We start from the raw sequence: 21994 nt of genomic DNA, 5'->3' as shown, positions 1-21994 counted from the left end.
TTTTGGGGAGTTTTGAGGGGTTGAGTCATGTTAACAGGTTCATGTATAGTGGCGATATGATGCCGGTGTCTGCAGATGTGAGCTGTGTGTGGATTGGCATGTACTGGGGGAAACCTCTGGCATCCTTCCTTCCCCCCTTGTTTTCATTGCATGCCTTTATCCCTCCACCTTTCCAAAGAGGACTCTGTCTCCCCATCGTTACCTTCCACACACCCAATAACTAGGACCTCTACTGCATTCCTGTGTCCACCTAAATTAAATTCCACCCTAATGAGCCAATGTTTCCTACCACTCCCTTGCCTGGATGCTGCTCTGGCATCTGAAGCCAGAAGTACAGGTCGAGGTGTTGGCGTGGCTTGCAGAGCAGGTGGAGACCTAGGAGTGCTACCGCACTTGGCAGCAGATGAGTGACAATTACCTCTTCTGGCCATAGCTGTCGCACGACTCCTGTAGCTCAAGTAAGCAACTGCATGCAGGCAGAAGTCAGGAGACGTTGCTGAGTTGTACCTCTTTGGTTTAACCTCTGCATATACTCATCGGGCTTCAGGGGCCTCTACTATGAGGACTTTTCCCCCCCCCCCTTTTTTTTTTTTTTTACTACATTATTTATGAGAGAAGTTCAGCAAGGTGTCATTACTCAAAACACTCAAACTGAGGTCTACTTGCTGAAGGCAATGAAATCGTTACCTGTCTTCAATAAATAATTTTCTGACCACTCTGCTCAGAAAATATAACATAGAAGATGTGCCATGAACATTTTCCCTTGCGTTTCTAAGGGAATCACCATGTTTCTTCACTACTTTCACCTGTTAGAAGTTCTGGCCAACACCTCATGTGAGAGCACTTCTAAATGTTGTCTTGGAGTGTCCTATCCCTGAAAGTTATTGGAGCTCTGCTGTTAGATCACAGCTTCAGTTCAGGGGGTCTAGTTGACTAAAAGCCAACATACCACATTGGATTTGCAGTTCCTATGCCAATAGGATGCCTGAGGTTTGTCAGCTGTGCTGGAATCACTTTCCACATTAAACAAATGGAGGAAAAAAGAGTATATTGAAAAGCAAAGCTTAAGAGTCTTGGAGAGATTCAAAGAAATGAAACAATAACATGTTTAATAGCTAATTCCCCTTCTGGTTTGGCTTAAAGGTAGCTTCAGCCTTCCAGTCTGCTAACAGGATTCCTAAGTCCTCTGCCAGGATGAGTCACAGCTCCTGGAGCTGGGATCCAGTTTTCTAGACAAGCTGTATTTAAAGGTCTGTTTACCTTTTCCAGGAGATAATGTATTAGAGAGAGACTTGCTTTGTGTTTTTCTCATCTCAGAATAGGATTTATGATGAATGTAAATTCACCTGCCGGGGCTTCTTGCATCCCTCAGTCCTGATTCAATCTAAGCACCACTGGGATCCCATTTGATGTAGTTTCATGCTGCTCTGCAGGGATGGATGCCTTTAGAACACCCCTCCCTGCTGGGCTGTCCCAACTAGTTGACCATGAATGCAAAACAAGCAATATTCAGGGCCTTGGTCTGAGTAAACCATTATTTACCTGCTAGGAAAAAGATTTCCTGCTGACTGAGGAGGTGAATTAAGAAACCTCGCCATGTAACCTTAGTATGTAATTCATAACAAATTGAAAACCACATATGGTTGCTCCTGCTTATGTTTCTGTAGCCTGTAATGTAGCACTTGCGAGAATGGATATGAGGACAAATCCAGCGATTGTAGGAAAACATATCTAGGAACACAGAGAGGAATGGTTCTTAAATGTGGCTGTTGCACATGGCAACATGATGGCTTCACTGCCAAGTAAGGAAATTTTAAGGATTGCCACTGGGTTTTAGAGTTGTATTAGCAAAAACCCAGGTTTTCCTGGGTATCAGTTTGTGTTTCTCAATGGTAGTTTTTTTCTCTGAAAAATCTGTTCAGGCAAGTGCAGCAAGGCCCCGGTTGCATGACACAACAGTCATAACTGATTGCCTGTGCTCTGAAGAAACATGTCAGATGAAGAAACAGCAATGTGCCCAGCAATTATGAATAAACTCTGAATGTAGCCCAGCACAAGGGACCTCATAGATCTGCTACTATATCAGAGGGACATCTGATTGTTGTGCAGATGTGTTAGACACTGAACTATTGTGAGCACAGCTGAATTAGGGTATTGTAATAAGGGACCTCTCCTCTTGCTTCATTTTTAGCATACAGCTACTGCATCACTGCCCAACCAATACGGGCAAAGACCATTCAGTGATTCTTTTTTTCCTCTTTTTTTCTTTCCAGTTTGCTTGTTGAACTAAGTGTTTTCATGTTTTCTTTCTAGTACCAAATTGCTGCAAGGAATAGTTCAAGCCAGCAACCAGGGAAAGTGTTTGGATGCTCAAAGTAAGTGTTGTCTTTTGTATGTGTTTGTTATAGTGGTTTCGACTGATAAAATCTACTCTAGAATTTTTGCTTGATGCCTTTAAGGCAATAGCTAAATAAGTTTGATATCAATAGTAAGTGATATTCCTTTGCAATGTCTTTGACAATGTAATTAAAAGATTCGAGTCATTAAAAGTTATTCATTCATACAACAGAAATGATGAAAACTAAATTAGGTGCCACAAATATTTTGGACATAGTTTCAACTAGTGTCAGAAAGAATTGCTGACAGAAAGCAATGAAAAAGGGAAAACTGGGTGAATTTAACTTCTCTTCCATATTTTCTGGAAGCTCAAGGAAATTATACTCTCGTTTTCACTTTTTCTTTTTTAAGTGTTAGCACTTCTGTACACTATTAGTGCTGCTTTCATAATGGTAAGTGGAAGAAGAGCAAAGTATGCTAAGTGCTGCTGCATGGGGTTGGTCACTTACATTAGATGCGACTTGTAAGGTGCTGTCCCTTTTCTAATTCCTAAGTGAGATTTGATTGTATCCCATCCAATCTGGGTGTTAACCCCAACTGTCCAGCCTCCAACCTGGCATCTATGAAATCCTTGCAGTGAGTCACCTGTGAAGGGATCAACGAAACAAGGAGATGCAAGGCCCACAAGGTGGCAATGTTTAGAAAGCCTTCTGAGAGGATGCTCCTGGAACAGATCTATGCTCCCTCCAGTTGCTGTCACTTGCTCCCTTTCTCTCGTTGCTGCTGCATCTGTGCTACTTACTACACAAGAAATCCTAACTGCTGCCAAAATGGAGCATAGGATGCCCTGGTAATAAAACTCTTACTTGAATAGATTGGCCATTGGCACTGTTCACCATGCTGTGGTGGGTGCTGTGCATGCCTTTTCCCTTGGCAGCATTAGTGATTTGCAGTACAGTGTGGGGAGGTTTATTCATAGCTAGTGCTGGAAATATGCATAGCACTGAAATGATCCTACAGCTGTGTAATGAAGCACTTTAATGTTAAAATATGCCACCTTGTTTCTGCTAATGCTTGAAAAGCTGTTACGAGCATATAAATTCTAGCTTTGGATTTAGGATAGGTTTCCGTTTGTGGTGGTTCTTTTGTTCATGTTTTGTAGTTAAAAGTAAGAGCTTTGTGTCTGAGCTATTTTAAAGACTTGTTTCACCGTGAAACTAGGGATTTGCTCCAAGTTATTTAATGCCCTGAAGAAGCTTAAATGTTTGCAGAAGAATTTCTCCGGATACATGATAGATGAGAAATTATTCAGGGTAAGTTCTATGGGAAATAAAAGAAATGCCTGTGTTAACTGGCACAGATACACTTAAGGAGGCTGGCATTGGAAAAGGGAGAGTTAAAACAGGAGCCTCAGTTCAGATTCATCAGGTTGCAAGAAAAGAGTTGTTTCCAGAGCAATTAGAAGATATGCAGGTCTCGAGTGCACCTGGAAATCCTCAGTAGAACAGTATATAGTCTGGAGCTGAATGAGGCTTGTATGCATCATGGATGGATCTTAGGATAAAGTACAGGACAAATCCAATACCAAGAACTAGGAAAATGTATCATGGACACAACCCTTTTCATGAAGGTGTCACAGGTGGAAGTGCAGCGGGACAACGCCCTGTGCTCATCCCCATTGCTTCTACTCCTGCCCAGGGTAGGTGACACTGCTTAAAGTACAGCTTCTTTACTTGGTTATGCTGCACTCTCACAAGTACTTTGAAACAACAGGAAATCTGAAGAAAACTGTGGACATTGAGATAGTACATGGCCATCAAATAGACACTTGCATGAGCAGACAACATCCTACCTGTCTAATAGGAACTTATCTGAAGCATGCAGATTTCCTGGAATCGGTAACCCTACCCTTGAAGCAACAGGCAGCTTCCCAGTGTATTCCCTGTGGGCTGCTACGTACTGCATAGCCTTTCCTCTCCAAATCCCTTAGTCCTTATGGCCTATTATATGTCAAAATAAAGGTCTAGCTATCAGCCTTTTAATACCAGAGGTTCATTATATTGCTAAAAAGCTAACTGAGCTATTACAATTGCAAAAAGTAAATCCACGTAACATACTTGGGAAACCTTCTGATCATGTTTCAGTGCATTTGAGCCTGGCAAATGAGCATACTTATTCCTGGAGCTAAGTTATATGGAAATCAGCACAAAGAATGAATGCTGGAGTATCCAAGGATCCTACAGTTCTCACATTAGGATCTCTCATGTGCAAGATGTGAATAAGGGGGCTTTTGGCAGTTACTGTTCCTTGCTTGATGTATTAAGACTTAAAACACTTAAAATACTCTAATATTAGAAAACAATGCTGGCTTATGCTGGAACATTAGGTCAGGAATAAACTTGTGTTTTGAGATAGAAGAGAAAGCAAATTATATATATATATATATATATATACACACACACATTATACTATGTATTTTTATAAATGCATCTATACACACAGAATGTATGCTTGTATGTTGAACTACTAATTCATGCCTTCTTTAGGGGAAACCTGAACAAAAAGGCTTGTATGACCTTTTCTCATTCCTTCCCTGAGCAGAACCAAACGTTCTCTGGTCATTCATGCAAAAGCTGCGTGGAGTTACTCAAACTGGGAAGAATAAAGAAGCATTTCCTCTCACTTCATTCTCCGTACCTCCCAGCACTGGTGCAGGATAAAATGCTGCTTCTAGATAAGTGAGCTCTGTTTCTCACTTGGTGGGAACCCTGCTAGTTTCCCCAGATTGGTCCCCTTAATTCCTACCAAAGACAACCTGGCTTCCCTAAGGGTTGCTTTGAACCTTCAGCCAAAATAATACAGTAGTATGAAATATTTGAACTTCTGGCTGAGCAGCCTGCTTTGAAAGCCCTTTTCATCCTTTAGAAACAACGTCAGGTCCCCCAAAATGTAGCGGAGGACATCTGTTCAGGAGTCAGTCCTGCATAGGACACAGCTGCTTTATGTCTGGTTTTGATCCAAGACGAGAAAAGTGGAGACCTAAATTCTGAACCTAACGGAGCAAAGTTAACTTCAATGGAATGTTTGTGTACGGCTTCCTATGCACCCGTCCTTGTTCCCTTCTTAACTTAGGAATTGGTGAGCTTGAATAGCCATTTATGGTGTTGTCTGAAAATATTATGAACTTTGGGGTGATATTTATTTTTTCAGCATCCAGTACCAAAAATTATCCCACAGGAGCTCAGCAAAGCGGCTGATTCATCGGGAACATAACTTAGCTTTTCAAAAAGATAATGCGTGGTTTTGTTAATAGTTAATAATGAGATCCTTTCAAATGCAGAAGCTGTCAACAGCGCTGACATAAATCCACAGTTACAAAAGCACAGAGACTTGTGGCTGGAGTTTTCTATTTAATAAAAACTCATTTTCCACTGTAAGGAGGATAATACCCTGTTTACATGCTACTAGTACCTTTTGTGCTCAAAATGTTACAGAAGCTATTTTTAATTTATACACAATATGACTGTTCAGAGGTTACAAAATGTAGCTACTTCGTGCCACGGCTGTTGAAGCTATGACAATATACAATTTAAAGAAAAATATGAATAATACCCCTATTTCTTGGCTTTTTTTTTGTTGTTGCTGCCTTCTGTGTTTTGCCTGTGACAGTTCATTCAGATTTACTGAAGACCATTGATTCAATCAATTATTTAAGTTTTTCTCTGTAAGCAAAAAATCCTTTTTTCCCAAGGACATTTTTTTAAAAATATGTTAAATATAAAGTATTCATAGTGCATATAAGATGCTGTAAAACTTTCATTTTTCAGAGCAGTTCACAGGTTTTTATAAATATAATCTTGCAAATGTGAGCAGAACCCACGCTGGCTCTGTGCAGTCATGTTGCCTCTGCTGACAGACTGGATCAGTTAGGGTAACAGAGGATCTGCTTCCAGTGGTCTTGGTGTCTTGCTAGTGTCTGTTTGCAAAACTGGCTGTAAGCATGATCAGGTGCTGAAAATCCAGGGGAAAGCAAATCACCTCTGGACAGGCTCCCAGAACAGCACCATGCCTGCTAAGAGCCCGAAGAAAGGGTTAATTTGGATATTCCACTTATCTTGAGGATGGTATTTGGTAGTGGGTTTTTTTGTTTGCTTTTGGTTTTTGGTTGGGTTGTTTTGTTTTCTGCTTCTTTGGTGGTGGGTTTTCCTTTTTTGTTTTTGATTTTTTTTCAGGGGTCTTCATTTGTGTTGTTTTTTTTTTGTTGTTGTTGTTTTCTTAATCCAAGTGTCAGCATTTTCCAATCTTTCTTTGCAGTCATCAGGGATGGAAACCTAGGCTTGCTGGCTGCTGTGACTCTTCCATCATTAAGTTGTTCCATGATCTGTGGCTTCCAGAAAATCACCCTATATGCGGAGTCACGTGAGCTGCTGACAGTGCACAGCATGCTGATGAGGTCAGGTGGAAGCACACGTTTAATTTTGGAAGTTGTCCTTAAGTTAAAAATGTTGCTTATAATTATGGCTTCTTCAGTCTTCCTGGAGCCTTGGATAGCCACAGGTGTGGCACAGTGTGGGCAAGCCATTGTTGTGTGCTCCGCTGCTGTGTCACAAGGTGGCAAAATTAGAGGTTTTCAGGACCTAGCGATTTGTTGTCCTTGTTACGTTTCCTCTTCTATTAACGCAGGACTTGCACGCAAGCCCAAACTTTGTGGTCATCCCTATCTTCTCGTGCCTTTTGTTTGTGCTCCAGTGTGGAGCAGGCACAGAAGAGAGGCATGTGGAGGCAGGAGCTTACAAGAGGGCAAAGCCGATGCCGCTGGAGAAGCCTCAGCTGGAGATCTGCCACCAACGCATGCACTGTCACAGCCTCTGTTAAAAAAAATCTGCTCTGAGAGATTAGATAGGCTGGGTAAATATCGCTGTTCCCCTTCAGCATGGAGAGTGCTGGTCTGATTTTTTTGTGAATCAATATTCATAGTAGAAGGAAACCGGTGGTGCCCCCAAAGTGAGGTTTATGAACTGGCTTCCATCAGGGCTTCATCCTCTTACAGGAGGTCTGGATTTGGCTCATCGCTAATGACCTGAGCAGGCTGTGTGGGATAAACATGCTGTGAATAGTACTGGAGAAAATACTGTTACATTGCATCGTATGCTTTAAAAAGAATAATTGGCTCTCACCTTGTGTCTTTGTGGAAGAATGCTATTGACTGCATTCAAGTATTTTCAGACTTGATCTGATTTCATAACCGGGATCCTTTTTGTCTAATGTAAGAGGCTTCATGTAATCACTCTTAAATCTAAAGCTTATGTTTGACAAGTGGGTCACTGGTTAATGGAAGCAAGTAAATCCAGCTGTTTATCTTTTCCGTAAGATCATGCACTTTCTGTATGCTCTTGTGCGCTCAGAATGGAGATGTGTACATTTTTAATGGCACACCCTCTATTTTTGAGCAGGGACCTGAACTTTATTTTGTATTTCATCTGCCCTCTACATTCAAATCAAATAAAATGTCTCAGCAGTACTTCAGCTGGTATCAGATTTGATTCACAAATACATATCACTGGTTGTTGTATTGTTAATTTAATTGCTAGGTACCTTTTAAAAATCTTTAATTTGATGCTATAAAAGAAAATTCACTGAGGCACATAACCTCACAAGCACTATTTCTGCCCCCCAAGCCCCAGTATTTGTGTGTGTTTCTGTGAACAGATGCACCTTCCAATACAGCTTTCCTCCAACTAGCTTTGGCTCTTAACCAGGCAAGGACATATTTTTTCTAATTCTGAATTTCAGAATTCCAGAAAGTGCTCGTAGTATGCTGGTAGCTAAATAAAGCACTTGCAGCGTTAGGCTAATAAAGGGCTCTAAGTATTCATGGAAACTTGCTCTGATATGCCAAGTTCCAAAAGTCCTCTTAGGAAATGTCTGTCAGTGAGATAAGTTTCCTGACACAGTTTTCAAACCTCTGGATATTCTTGTTTTGTTTTCGTTCGGGGCACTAACATCAGTGTAACTTTGTGTTTAAAAGTATCTGTAAAAATATATATTTTTTTTCCCTCTTCATTTGAAGACTTTGATAAATGCTGAGTAAACACAAAGGTGATAATGAACATTGACTGTTACGATTGGAAAAGGTTTGTTTTCCATCAATAAGTGAGGAAGCTACAACTTGTTTAAGCTTACACAATGGACTCATGTGAGGTAGTAGTGAAAATGTACTTGGAAGAAGAGCTGCTTGCTCCCAACAAAGCAGCACTCCTCGAGTTCTCTGTGGGCTAGTGACTGCAAATAAACCCTTGCAACCTGGTGTTTGAGAGGTGCCGCGGTGCCCCCAGGGTTTCCAGCTGTGAGGTGTGTTAACAGGACATGTGTCACCTGCAGTGTGCGAGCTCTGGAGGTGATGCAGCCATAAATACAGGTGTTGCTTCTTGTGGTGGCTGCGTGTGAATGTGCATGTACCTTAGCAGGCAAGTGGTGCAGCACATTCCTCTGCCTGCGGAGGAGAGGAGGCATAATTAGCTAATGACAATGTGTTAGCTGGACAATAGGCATGCTGGGGACTTTGTCTGGGGGAAGGAAACCAGTGTGACCCAGGTTCTCTGCAGGTGGTTGATGAAGGAAAGTGGAAATTGCTGGAGCACTACAAAGGGTGATGCTTAACAAAGGAAGGGCAGAAAAGAATGGGGGAAGGAACAATGGGCAAACCCCAGATGTGGAAGAAATCTCGAGATGAAAGGAGGAGCCATGCATCTAGCTGTAGCAATGGAGAGAAGGGATGGGTTTGGTTAACTCCAGAGTTAGTTAGAAAACACAAACAGAGCTAAAAGGATACATGGATCCAAAAGCAAACCCTGAGAGGAGGGGTTGGGACCCAACACCTGGTGATGAGGGTGAGGCAGGGGAAGTTTGTGCAGATGAATGACAGCAATCTTGTTCTAACAGCAGGGCCTGTTTCTGTACTTGCAAAATGAGGAAAGCTGACAGCATTGTACAAAAGCTGGTTTTTGTCAATGTCCCAGATAAAAAGCAATTACCGAGAGGAGGGAAGGGCAGAATGCAAAAACAAACAACAAGAAAACACAGCCCCTTTTGTGTAATTTCTTGGCGTTCACTAATTTGATGGTACTTGATACACATTTGCTTTGTAAGAGAACAGTTTGTAGCATGCTGTAGGAGCACAAGGAAACTTCTTGTAGAGTATTTTTGCAGCAAGGCACTGAATTCTTGGGTTCTGCAGTTGCTGAATGTTCGCATACTACTGAATGACTTGGCAGTACGATTTTGATTTTGAGTCAGGCGTGAATACGCTCTGTATTTCTTTCCCATTAGCTAGAGTATGTAATAATGTTTATGTTGGCTTTTTGCTGGGTGTGGGAGGACAGGCACCTAATTAACAATTTCCTGGGGCAAAGTAACCCCTCCAAATCTCGGTTTGTAATGGTCAGGCCCTTTCTGTTGGCTGGTTGAAGCATTTTTGCTTCAGGAATAGGTATCCAAAAACTTAATCGACCATCTGCTGGAGTTATTGCTTTCTTGTGCCAGCCTTCTCTTTTCCTCTTTAGCAGTGGTGAGTGTCTTGGACAGCTTGATGATTGTTGGCAAGGGTAATGTTCCTTGCAATGGGCTATAATCCCTGTGCAAGCTTCACATGTTCAGTACCTGTAATGCTGATGCTGGAAAAGGCAATGCTGTAAGCACGATAGGTCTTGGCCAATAATCATTGCAAAGTATTTAAACTTCTCCTTATGTTACATACAGGTACCAAATAGTCATGTGGGGCATTAAATGACTTGGATAACATGCACAAATCAAATAGCTGTCAGCTTCAAAATGCTCTGTTGTACAACATGAACAGAGAATCACCAATCCCAAGAGTTGTTATTAACTATTCTTGAATTCCTGATATATAATATCAAAGCCAAGTCAAGTTTTCAGTGGAGTAATATAGCAAGAAGCATTAAAAATCATCACCTACTAATAAGGTATCACTGTGGTGTGGGATTACAGCCATATCAGGCTTTCACTTTAGAAACCTGCACCGTTGGCAGGTGATGTTGCAAAGCATTTGCCCTCCCCTATGTCCCAATATTGCTTTTTTTAAATATATCATTAGACTGAAGTGCCATCAAAGCACATTGCTGTTGTTTTCAGTGTAGAATGTAAGAAGGAACATCAGAGAGGTAGATGATACATTCTTTTATGTCATTTTTAATTTCATCCTTCATTTTTCTAACCTCTCTAGCTCCAAGAAAGCCAGAGCTTCCTCAACAGTTGAAAATATGTAAAGAAATGCTAGGTTTCTCTCCTACTGTCTCATATATCAAAAATCTCCTGCTCTTTAATCATTTATAATTTGATTCATTGGTTTTGTTTAGGATACGAATGTCTGAAGCCCTGGCCATATGATTTATTAATAAGCATGGAAACTTAAAAAATCCCTCTCTACCAGAACACTAATCTCATGTTCGTTTAATTAAGGGTTTGTCATTCTCTGAAAAAGTCTAGAAATCCAGATTACCTGAACAGTTTGAACTTTCTTGGTTTAGATCTCCATGCTTAATAGTCTTAACATCTGAACTCTGTCAAAACAAGCTGAGAAAACTAGTTAACAGCTCCCTGTAAATGAGACTGGCTACTGTAAACCTAGAACAGCTCCAGCCAAATACTTCCATGTAAATGTGCATGCATGAGACGTGAGTCAGCCTCCTCTCTCGATTGCTTTCAATCAGTATTAAAGGCAAAGTGAGACAGAGGAGTTGTTACTTCCAGCGTTTATTGATCACAGCTGTTTATAGGTTTTCAGGTGAAAGCAGCTTCCCAGGATGTGCTTGAAACCTTGTGATATCCCAGTACACGTGTAACACTGACTAAAGAATTCAAAATATTGGTTTGGTCTGGAGTAAATGGAAGTAGAAATTTCTCCTCTTTGGAGCCATCCTCCCTTCACTGAGCGTTTCCTGCTGTCACTGGTGCTTTTTGTTACGTAGGAAGCGTTGGATAAAAAGTTTCACATATTCAATGTGAACTGCTTATGTTTTAAGTACAGAGACCTTTGTATATTGGAGAGTGTTTTTTTTTTTCTAAATAGTTGTTTTCCTTTAAGGCAATGAGATCTAGCTAAACCCTGAAAGCGCTGATATCTGCAAGTGCCCATAAAATGTACTTATGTCCTGTAAATCTATTTATCTAACAATTTGAATATTGAAGTATATAACTTGATTTAAAATATTGTTCTGTTCAAGGGTTTCTGAAATCCCTTTTCTGTGAACGGGGGGAAAAAATGGTATTGTAGACAGTGTCTGGATCTTGAAATAAACCTCTGATTTCTATTTGATTTCTACGGTAACTACAAACGGTAGCTGCTGCCTTTTTAAAGAAAAATGCCCACAGGCTGTGACTCTTCAAGACCACTCTCTTTAGCGAGGAATTCATACACTAATGACCAGATTGGATTTGCAGCTTATGGCTAAATTTTCAGGAATGCTTAGCTGACAAAGACTTGAACTTTCCTTTCTCTGTTCCTCCCAGGCACGGGACTCTCTTTTTAAAATATGAAATGTGACCTCTGAAATATAAATATGTCCATATATTTTAAAATAGTCTTGAATTACCTCATAGGGATGTGGTCCATGCACATTGTGTAATTGGGACAGCCCTGTCTTTCTCTTTCTGTGTTTCTCTCCAGGGAAGGCAAATAATCAAGACTTTGCTTAAAGTGGCAACAGTATAATCCCCAAGGGTGGGAAGCTCATTCTTTATCAACAGGATGTCTGGAGTGATAAGTAGCTGTTTTAATAAAATTCATGCAGTGTTTCTTTGTCCTGCCAAATCATTATCATTTGCTGTTTGGTATGGTGAATTTAAATGCTCTGCGCCCCGAAATGTACAGCACAGAATGAAGTAACGGGATGGGAGAGGGGGAGAATTGACTTAGTGCTGCGTAAACAAAGGAAGCCTGTGAAGTTCTGGTTCTGAATTTTAGTTTTAAGTGATTTTACGTCACAGTGGGAGCTTTCTTTTGGGCTGATCAGCAAGGCTGACAGACGATATGTCAGTGAAACAGGAAACATGAGCTCTTCTGCACAGCCCAGGTTAGCTTGAAACATATCATACACCACATCGCATCTGATATGTGTTCCTTGTGTTAGTTACATTGCTGTTGCTAATTCCCCTACGGAGGTTTGTGTAATATGTTATCATTGCAGGTTGGAACCACGCACTAATTTAAGCTGGCGCAAGCCAGTGCTCCCTAACAGGTGTGCAGTTGCAGAGGGCTCATTTGTACTTCCAGTAGATAACATGCAAATCTGGATTTCCTAAGGCTTCTGTTTTTAGTTTACTAAATGAAACTTTTATTCAGGGTGCATGCAGTCAGATATTAAGCTGATTCTGCTGCAGTACACTTATGGCTTTATCCATTTTACTGAAGCTACTCGTGCTGGGAACAAAGCATGGCTATGTACCTTGGTGAACTGGGGTTTCCTTGAACAAGCAAGATGTTTCCAAGGCTTTGTAGCTTTTTCACCTCTTCCCAACTTTTTCCTGCTTTGCTCTATCCACCGCTTTTCAAATCTAAATGCAGTTGGCCAGCTCCTTCAGGGAGAGCCTGTTTCTGCACAAGTTTCTGATAAATATAATTTCTGATAAATATACACAGTTAAATGTTAAAAATAGCTTTGATTGTTTTACCAGAGGTACATCTGTTGTTTTTGCAGCATTCTGTTCATCTTCATTGTGATCATTTAAGAGTATAGGAAGTGATCATTAAATTAGAAAAGCAGGCTGCATTGATCAGGAATGCTGCTTTCTAAAAGGTGCTGCTACCTTCCAACTGTTTGCCTTAAGTTAGGTTTTCTCATTCTTTCCCACTAGAAAAACTGCACTTCACTTGTGACAGAAGTGTTCTTGAAACACCTCTGACAAGAGAAGCATGCTGGCCATAATAATTATACCCAAGTGGTGTTTGCTACAGATTGAAGCTGTGGTTGAGGAATATTTAGAGGGCAGCGCAAGGAATATCACATTCAGATTCATTTACTAATTTGAACAAGAATAAATGTCAGATGAGGGATGCTCATTGGCCATTCTAGGGTTAAATGCATTCTTCTTGATCTCCCCCCACTCCGCCACCACAGAAACAAGTTATCCAAGCAGTGGGGAATTTCTGCCATCATTAATTTTATTTATACTTTGGCTGTGTCACAAAGCTCAGTAAGACTTTGGTGTTTTTTTAATCTTCTGACAAATATGTTAGCAGAAGTCTCTAGTGTGGCCATCACCTCTGTTTTCAGAGGTTGTGCATTGGTCACTTCTTATCAGCGTTAAAATACTCATAATTTATTTCCACATCAGCTGGCTAGTATAAAACTTTGGCTCAAGCATGCCTGAGGCCTTTCTAACACTGCTGTTTGGGCTTTTAGGGGATTTCACTTTCTGGTGTTATAAATTATGCCGCACGGCTGTTTTACTGCAGTGCATGAGACCTTGAACAAGTAATGAGAGGAGGCTGGAAAGAAAAGCTCTGTAGAGGAAGGAGCAACCAGTGCTTTGGAGAATGACATTCAGGGCTGTTGCCATGCTCACTGGTACTCACTCCTCCTGGTTCACCATGGTGGAAACAGAAGTATTGAAATGCATGTACTTGGGTAGGGTGTGCCTCTTCCAATCTGTAGCCCAGCCAAGACTCTGTGCTTGCTGGGGGAAGTGTGGGATCTCCTTGAAGCCAAAGTCAGGTAGGAGATGAGAAACAGCAGGTAACATGGCACTGGAGCATGCTGTCATGGGAGGGCAGGACATTTCCATCCTTAGAGATCTTCAAGATTTGGCTAGACTAAGTCAAACATGACCTGAGCTCGTGGTAGCAGTGGTGATCCTGCTCTGAGGAGGAGAGCGGGCTGTCCTGGTTTCAGTTCAGCCGGGTTAAACCACGACACGGGCTGAGTGACCTCCATAGGTCCCTTCCTACATCTATTGCTGTGGTACTTACAGCACGTGAGTACTAGGTTTCAGTGCTTTCAACTGTTCATAGATGTGTGTTGTATGACCAATCTGACCTCTTTGAGCTGCGTTTGTCTGTATGCTCACTGCATCCAAAAGCTGTACAGTCAGCAGGGCTGCAGTCACCTGATAATAGCGGCAGGTTCCTGTTTCTCGCTCTGTGCCGCTGGATCCACATCTCAGAGACTTTGCCCAGGCTGCTGAAAGCAGGAAGATGAAGTGGTGGCTTCCTGCACGGAAAGATAAGGGCTGTGCTCATGGGCCACATGTTCCTCAGAAATGGAGGTGTAAGCGGAGGGAGTGCCATGCATATGAGATCCATACTGCACCCTGTGTCCCCCAGGCTGTGCTAAATCAACAGAAGCAGCATGTGCTGTCTGAAAACCAGCAACGAGCTGCTTCTGCCTGGGCCTGGCTCAGCCGTGATAAAGGTAAGGCATTATGTTGAGGTGCTGTGAGGTTCTTTTGCACTTAATCCTAATGCAAAGGCAATAAGGGGTCTGCAGGGAGGCTGCCGCACTGTCCTCACCTGCACTTCTCCGCCGTAGCTTCGCCAGTCGATGTTTTAAACAGTTTTGGAAGCTTCAATAAAGAAGCTTCTGTTCTTTGCCACTGGTGGAGAAATAAAAATATTTTTACAAGTTAGGGTAGCAGAGTGTTTTACAGCTCGCTGCCTAGCAGAGCAGGTAGGGTTATGTCTGGCAGGGAGAGACCTGCTATAGATTATTTTTACATTCTGTCACGATGTAGCATTGCTGGCTTCTCCTTGCTCCTGAGTGTTACTAAGAGGCTTGTTGGCCCTTTTTAGCAGAATATATTTTGTTGCTTGTTTTTAAAAAGGTTCAAAGGAGACTTTCTCCACTGGGTTTACTGTTGCCAGATGAATGGAGCATTTTTCAATTAGGTATGTCATCTGCAAATGTCCATAGGTTGGTTACTGAAAGCAATTTTTTTGAGTATATTGGAAAATCTGGCAGAAACAATAAACAAAGCCTCTTGTCTCAGTGTTCAGACGGCTGTGGCAAATCGGCAGGCTAATTTAACTTCTGGTAGGGATCACTCTGTGCAAGTGTGTTAATGTGGGCACCTGATTTAAACCCAAGTGCTGGGCAGCCGGTGTCTAGGTACTGGTGGCACTCACCTTACAGTTTCTTTGTGAATCTAGAATCTTTATCGTGTGTATCATGATAATAATCCCCAAAGCTCAGCTTTCAGCAGTGTTATTTAGTCTGAAAAGCTAGATAAAGATTAAGTAATCTTGTAGAATCACCTTTTGCATGCAGGAAAAAAATAATCTGGTGTGTATCTGATCAAACTCATTTGAGAAAATTTTTGAGCTTTGATGGAACATCAGCGTGTGCTTCTGGGAACATGCTAGAAATCGTGTTGCTTTCATTTGATCTGCAGCTTTAGAGCTATTTATTTTGAAGCGGGTTGGGTTTGGGGGTTCTTTTGAAGGTGGGGGGGGGATGTGATATGTGCTCAAGTATTTGTTGGTCTTTTTACATGTAACAGCCTGGAGGTCACAGAGGACTGCTTATGGAGTAGTTGCTCTGGGTTGTGTGTTTTTTTGGGTGTTGAGGCACACCAGTTCGTGAGCAGCTTGCTCGGCGCCCCCCCCCATATACACACACACAAGGGGAAGGGGGGGGGCGCGGAGTCGGGCGGTTGCCATGGCGGCGGGCGGTCACGTGGCGCGGTGACGCGGGGCGGCGGGGCGGGGTCCGGGCGGGCGGGCGGCAGGCGGGGGCCGCCAGCACCTTCCGCAGGCAGAGCCGCAGCGCTGGGGCGGGGAGGAGGCGCGGAGCCGCGGGGGAGCGAGCGCCAATGCCCGGACCGACCCAAGCCCTGTCCCCAAATGGCGAGAACAACAACGACATCATCCAGGACAACGGCACCATCATCCCCTTCAGGAAGCACACGGTGCGGGGGGAGCGCTCCTACAGGTAGGGGATGTGGGGAAACGGGGGGGGGGGGGGGAGAGGACGGGCGGCGGCTGCGGCAGGAGGAGGAGGAGGAGGAAGGAGAAAGGGAGGGGGCGTTGCGGAATGGGGCCGGGCTGCGGGCATCCCCCTCCTTCCCCACGGTGGTGGGGGACGGGGGATGGATGGCCTTGTGCAGGGGAGAGGGGGGAGTTGGGGGAAAAATAGGGAGAAAATGAAAAAAAAAAAAAATTGAAAAAAATCGAAAAAAGGGAAAAATAAAAGGATGGAGGGAAAAGATGGAAAAGGAAAAACGGAAATGGGAAAAGGGAGGAAGGGGGAAATGAAAAGGAAAAGGGGGAAAGGGGAAAAAATTTCAAGTGGAAAAAAGAAAAATGAAAAAAATGAAAAAATGAAAATGAAAAAATATATAAAGAAAAAAGAAAAAAGGAAAAATGAAATGAAAAAAGAAAAATTAAAAAAGTAAAAAAAATAAAATAAAATGGGAAAAAAAAAAAATGAAAAATAAAGGGGGGAAAAAAAAGCAAAAGGCAGGAAAAAAGCGGCAGCCCCGTCTCATCTCGCCGTGCCCGGCTGTTTAAATGCCGCCCGGCTGACAGCGAGCGGTGCCCCCGCGGAGCAGCGCAGCGCTGCACGCCCCTGGGAGCCTGGCCTGGGAGCAGCAGGAAATGGAAGTGATGCTGCTTCCACATATCTGGCCGGCCGCTGGATCAAAACAAGAGCGGGTGGCTCAGCCCCGGAGAAAATCTCCGGCACTGAGCGGTGCCGTGGGTCGTGCACCCAGGTGGGGTCGTGCAGCGTGCCCAAAAGCACAGCGGGCGTGTGTTGGGCGCTGCCGCAGGATCCCATCTATCCATCTATCCATCCATCTATCCATCCATCCCTCTCCTCGGAGCTGCTCCTACCTCTGTCGGCAAAGCCCCGGCGCACGCATTCAGCACAAAGGAGCGATGGCACGTTACTGTCGTGGCTTTTTTTTTTTTTTCCTTTTGTAAGGACCTGCGTCTCCTTGCAGGAAAAATGGAGCCCTCGCTTCCCTGATCTGAATCGCTGCTGAGCGCTGAAAGGCTCCGGTTTGGTGGGAAGCTGCATTTCCACCATGTAGCGAAGCAGAAATATGCAATTGATTTGAGATGAATTAACGTGCTACAGCCACTAAAGATGAATGCATGAATCATAGGTGCTACCGATTGCTATCTTTGCTGCTTTCTTTCAGAAGGGTTCCCTGGAAAACCTCTGAATAGGGTTCTCCATTATCCTTTTGCAACATGTAGTTTTCTGCAGCCATCAACGGGTCAGGTTTCTTGTCCTTCTGTCTGTCTTATATGCTGAGCCATGTCTAGAAAAGGCATTTTGTGAGGCTGCTGTGTTAAGCACATGATGACAGGAATAATTATATCAATTGCCCAATTTTCTAGAAACCGTGGAATTGCTCTGCATCTGAATGAAAGGCTGGTTCTTCTAAGGGAAAGGCTGTTCTTTGAGACTTGTAGGGCTTTGCATCCTTTTGTCCATCTGCAGGAATATAAAGGAATGCAGAGCCGCTAATGCTGATGTTGTGTGCTATTTTGGGGAAGTAAATAATTTAATTAAAAGCATTAAGGAAGTAAACCTTTTAATGCACAAAGTTTAAAAAACAAAAACAAACAACAACAACAACAACAACAAAAAACTCCACAGGGGATTCCTGTTTAGGTTCTCATTTCCGTGTGGAATCCTACCCTTACCTACAGACTCGTGGCACCCAAATCTGTCCATCCCCCCTTCCTGCAGTGAGAATGTTTACTTAATGTGGTACTTAGGGCTACAGGTGAAAAGTGAAGTGTTAATCATAACACAAAGGAAGCCTTCAAGAAAATATGTGAAAACTGCAGTGAAACTTCTCCTTGAAACTGGAAAATAATACTGTTAACTTCCATAAAAATCTCTACCAGCAAGGCCCAAACTAGCCTAGCTAAGTTCAAGGTGGAGCAGGAGATCACTAAATATCTTAAATATCTTATATTTGAGATCAGTAGGTTCAGACCCATGTTACTTGGCCACTGTTGTGCTGGGTGCCATGCTGGCTTGGGAGCAGGCACAGGGAGCAGCCTGTACAACTTCACCCCATGACACATCAAGTTGCTATGCCTCTGATTGTTGGGCTGGTTTGTTCCATCTGTATCTAGAAATATGGAATAAATATGTCATTAAGCACAGCCTGGAGCATGACATCAGGTCGGCAGTTGCACGGATCCATGAGTACTTTGCTTGCAATGGGCCCTAGCGTACTGCAGCTTTGCTCTTCAGCTGAGCTGCGCCTACCCCCTTTGTAGGGGTTCAGGAGTTACCAGAGAGCATTTGCTCCTCTCTCCTGTAATATCAGAAATGCATCCTCATTTTTACTGCTTCTGACCTACTCTAGTCCATAAGTACTTTAAAACAACTTTAGTGTTTGTTGATCATAATAGATGGGTCTGAGGACATCTAAACTGGTAAACCAAAAAGGGAAGCTTTATTGTTTTCAAACACCTAGCAGGCTACCACCAGAGCCTCACTATGTCACTCCTGAAGCAGACTTTAAAAGAAGGTAAATTTTATACCATTTTACAACATAGGAGGCTGACATGAAAGGAGTTGCTCCGTTATCCACCACGTTGAGGACGCAGTGGGGAATTGAACCTGTACCACATGAGCTCCAGCCATGTGCTCTGTATGCACAGCCACAAATAGTTTTCACAAGTCTTCCAAAGGACATATTATATCTTGCAGACTGGGACATACAGGCCCAAGGTGTTAAGTTTCTCCTGCAGCCTCACTGAGCTGGTAAATGGAAACCAGGCACTTTGGCATAAAATTGAGTCACAGGGAGATGTTACCTTCTGCAGTAAATAACTGGACCAAATCAGCACTTCTCCAGTAAAACTCTGTTTCTATTCCAGAGGAAGGATTTGCATGTGTCAGTTGTGTGTGTTCCAGATCAGGAGACTGACTTTACAACTTGGTTGGAACCGAGGTGTCATTTTGTTGGCCAAAATAGATTTGGGCTCATTTCTGAGAACAGCATTGCATTTAATTATAGTTTTATTTGTATGCTCAAAGGAGACTGAAACGTTTCAACGAGAAACCAAATCAACATCTGGGTGGAGAATTTGTTTTAAATTGTGGTGTTTGTTTTTTTTTTGCCAGGGACAAGGCGTTTTGTATGGTTGATCAGCTCACCGTAGTTTTCAAAGCTAGCTGTACAGACTTGGAATATATCAGGTTTTTAAGGGCATGCCTAGCCTAAAACACTCCCTTTAAAAAGGGTCAACCTGTTGTGCCCTCTAACTGCTGTTTTATCTATGTGCTGCTAGAAAATTGGTTTGATCTGGTCCTTCATACACCAGCTATATTTAGTTTTGTACCCGGAGCTTTCAAGAAAGGCAGGGAGGAGGCTAGTTTACTGGTTATTTTTGCTTAAATTGCTAAGCTAAAAGAAACTAAAACAGAAAAAACAAAGTTTCTATCTGTCACTATGTATGTTTCTGATGGTATCCCTTAAATGTTTGGCTTTCCTGAGTGTCGTGTCTTCTTGGAAACGGTTTCTTAAGCAGCCGACATGTGACCATGCCGTGCACGATAATGAAAGTTGGGTGGAAGCGGTGATTTCCTCACCCAGCACTGAACTAAGCTGTGGCGTGCTGCAGCGTGTGTCTGGCTGTCCTTCAGTGCAGGACGAGCCGCTAACTCCTGCTGCAAGTCAAGATTTGTGTCACATCAAAATCTGGTCTGGTCTCCACCTTCCCAGCTGCTGGTGGATATCGGGAGGCAGGTGGTTGTGGGACTGGTCCATGCTCCTGTGCCACCTTAGTGAGCCTGTTCTGCCCATGGGGCTGCCCCCAAAGCTAGGTCCTCATGCATACAGTAAGCAGATGATTCCTCTGAATTTAAAAATGACAGTTTGTGTTGATAACATCAGTAGCTTAAGGCCCCAGATTTTCTTGCTGGCAATGGTGAAAAAAGTACTGAGTAAATGCAGCATGTTGTCTTCTTGTTTGTCATACCAACGAGCAGGACTGTTTTCATCCTCTGCAAAAGTAAATGCTGCTAAAGCAAATGCTAGTAAATACATTAATAACTTCACACGTTACCGTTAGAGGTGTTTGCTCTTGGACTAACTGCTGCTATTGCAGGTCATGAGAGCTTTACCTTAAATTGCAGTGGAAGCAGGAGAAAGGCAATCGTAAATGCCTGTAAGAAGTCACACCCTGTGAATTTGGCCTGAGCTTTTCTAAAAGTGGTGTTTGTGATAACCCCTTGTCCTTGGAGCACCTGGAAAGCAGCAGGATGGTTGCTAGCTGCCTGGGAGAAGACCACCCTGGTGATGAGCAGCCAGGGTAAGAGGGACCATGCAGAAAGCGCTCTGGTTACTTGCCAGCTGAGGTACCTCCTGGTTTCTCTTCTTTCACTTTCATAAAGCTGGCTTCCTGTCCCTGCTGCAGCTGCTCTTCTTTAATCTTGTTTTGTGATTTGGGAGGGCTCTGTCCAGGCAGAACGGTTTTGGTGAGTGCCTGCAGCTGGACAGGTCCAGCCCTCAGAAAGCACAGGGTGAAACTGCTTCAGGGTAGCTGGGGTTCACCTGTGAGTGCATGGAGATGTAGGAGAGGCTACGAGGATGGCTCTGCTCAGTACTGCATCCATCAGTGGTTTGAAGCCTAGATGTTTTGTGCCTGCATTATTGGGCTACCTCTTTTGACCTGGATTTAGGCTTTCCTTAAAGGGAATATTTTCACGGTATCTGGTGGATGAGGTTATTGTCTGTTAAAATGGGGGCTGAGAGGCAGCTTTATGGAGGGGGTGGGGAAGGAAAGCAACCAGCCAGCACTTCACAGACAGCCCGGTCTGTGGCAGGAAATGAGACTAGCTTTCAGGCAGTGCCATCTTCTCGGCTTGTGCCCAGGCCCTCTCACCAAAGGAGGTCTGAGAGCAGCTGAGCTGCACCCAGGCGCTGTGGGTTTGAGACATCCTGGAGGTGGGAGGCTGGCCTCTGGTTTTGTTGCATGTGGGGGATGTTGTTTGTGTGCTTGAGTTTTGTTTTTTTTTTTTTTTTTTTGAAACTACCTTTTTGAGTTGCATAGCAACAGCAATGTGCTTCTAGCATGCTAACGAAAACAGGAGCGAATTTAAGATAGGAGAGAACCGAGCTTGATGCTGTCATTTTCAGAAGCAGACATTTTGGCTTCTGCTTGGTTGCCTCAGTCGAGCCTCGTGGGGAAACAGGCACTAAAAATGCTGCCTTGTGAAGGAAAGGTGATTTGGAAGCAGGGCTATGGAACAGGAGAACCTGATTAAACCTATTTATTTGAGTTTCTCTTTTGCTATGTGAATGAATCCTGCAAGGGAGATGCAACCACCCCACTGCAGGCTGGGCTACAGGAATAGTCTCCTGTGTGGGATACCTGGAGTAACCACCTGAGATAGAAGGACTCGTTTTGGGAGACAGTGAGAAGAAAAAAAAGCAAGTGCAGTAGGCCTACATTTCAAGCCCTGGCACTTGAATGAGTGACTTTTTAAAAATATCTTCAGAGGTTTCAGTTCTGGGGCTTGGGGTGGGGGAAGGTCAGTCAGTTTGGCAGAATTTTCTTCTTCCTCGTTCCCAAGATAATTATAGCAAAGGCTGGGTAAGGAAGAAGATCAAGCCAAGTGCCAGCTTTTCATTTGGAGATGCAACTTTCAGCCTTTGTTTGATAATTGAA

General features: G+C 43.2%; 1 protein-coding gene across 3 annotated transcripts in view; it reads left to right on the top strand.

Annotated features, from left to right (window-relative positions):
- Positions 1 to 16080: 16080 nt before the first annotated feature.
- The window catches only part of MAPRE2 (microtubule associated protein RP/EB family member 2), a 56027-nt gene continuing 50113 nt past the window's right edge, over positions 16081 to 21994 (top strand). Inside the window, exon 1 of one of the 3 annotated variants that reach the window (XM_082753113.1) lies at positions 16081 to 16280. In XM_082753113.1, coding sequence (XP_082609239.1) covers positions 16162 to 16280 — 119 coding nt within the window. In that variant the 5' untranslated portion in view covers positions 16081 to 16161. The remainder of the gene's footprint in view (positions 16281 to 21994) is intronic. The other 2 variants (XM_082753115.1, XM_082753114.1) reach the window with 2 other exon arrangements.

This window comes from Aythya marila (assembly GCF_965140915.1).
Source record: "Aythya marila genome assembly, chromosome: 2".
Taxonomy (NCBI): Eukaryota; Metazoa; Chordata; class Aves; order Anseriformes; family Anatidae; genus Aythya; species Aythya marila.
Note: the sequence above shows the minus strand (reverse complement) of the source record. Positions and strands in the feature narration are given on the sequence as shown.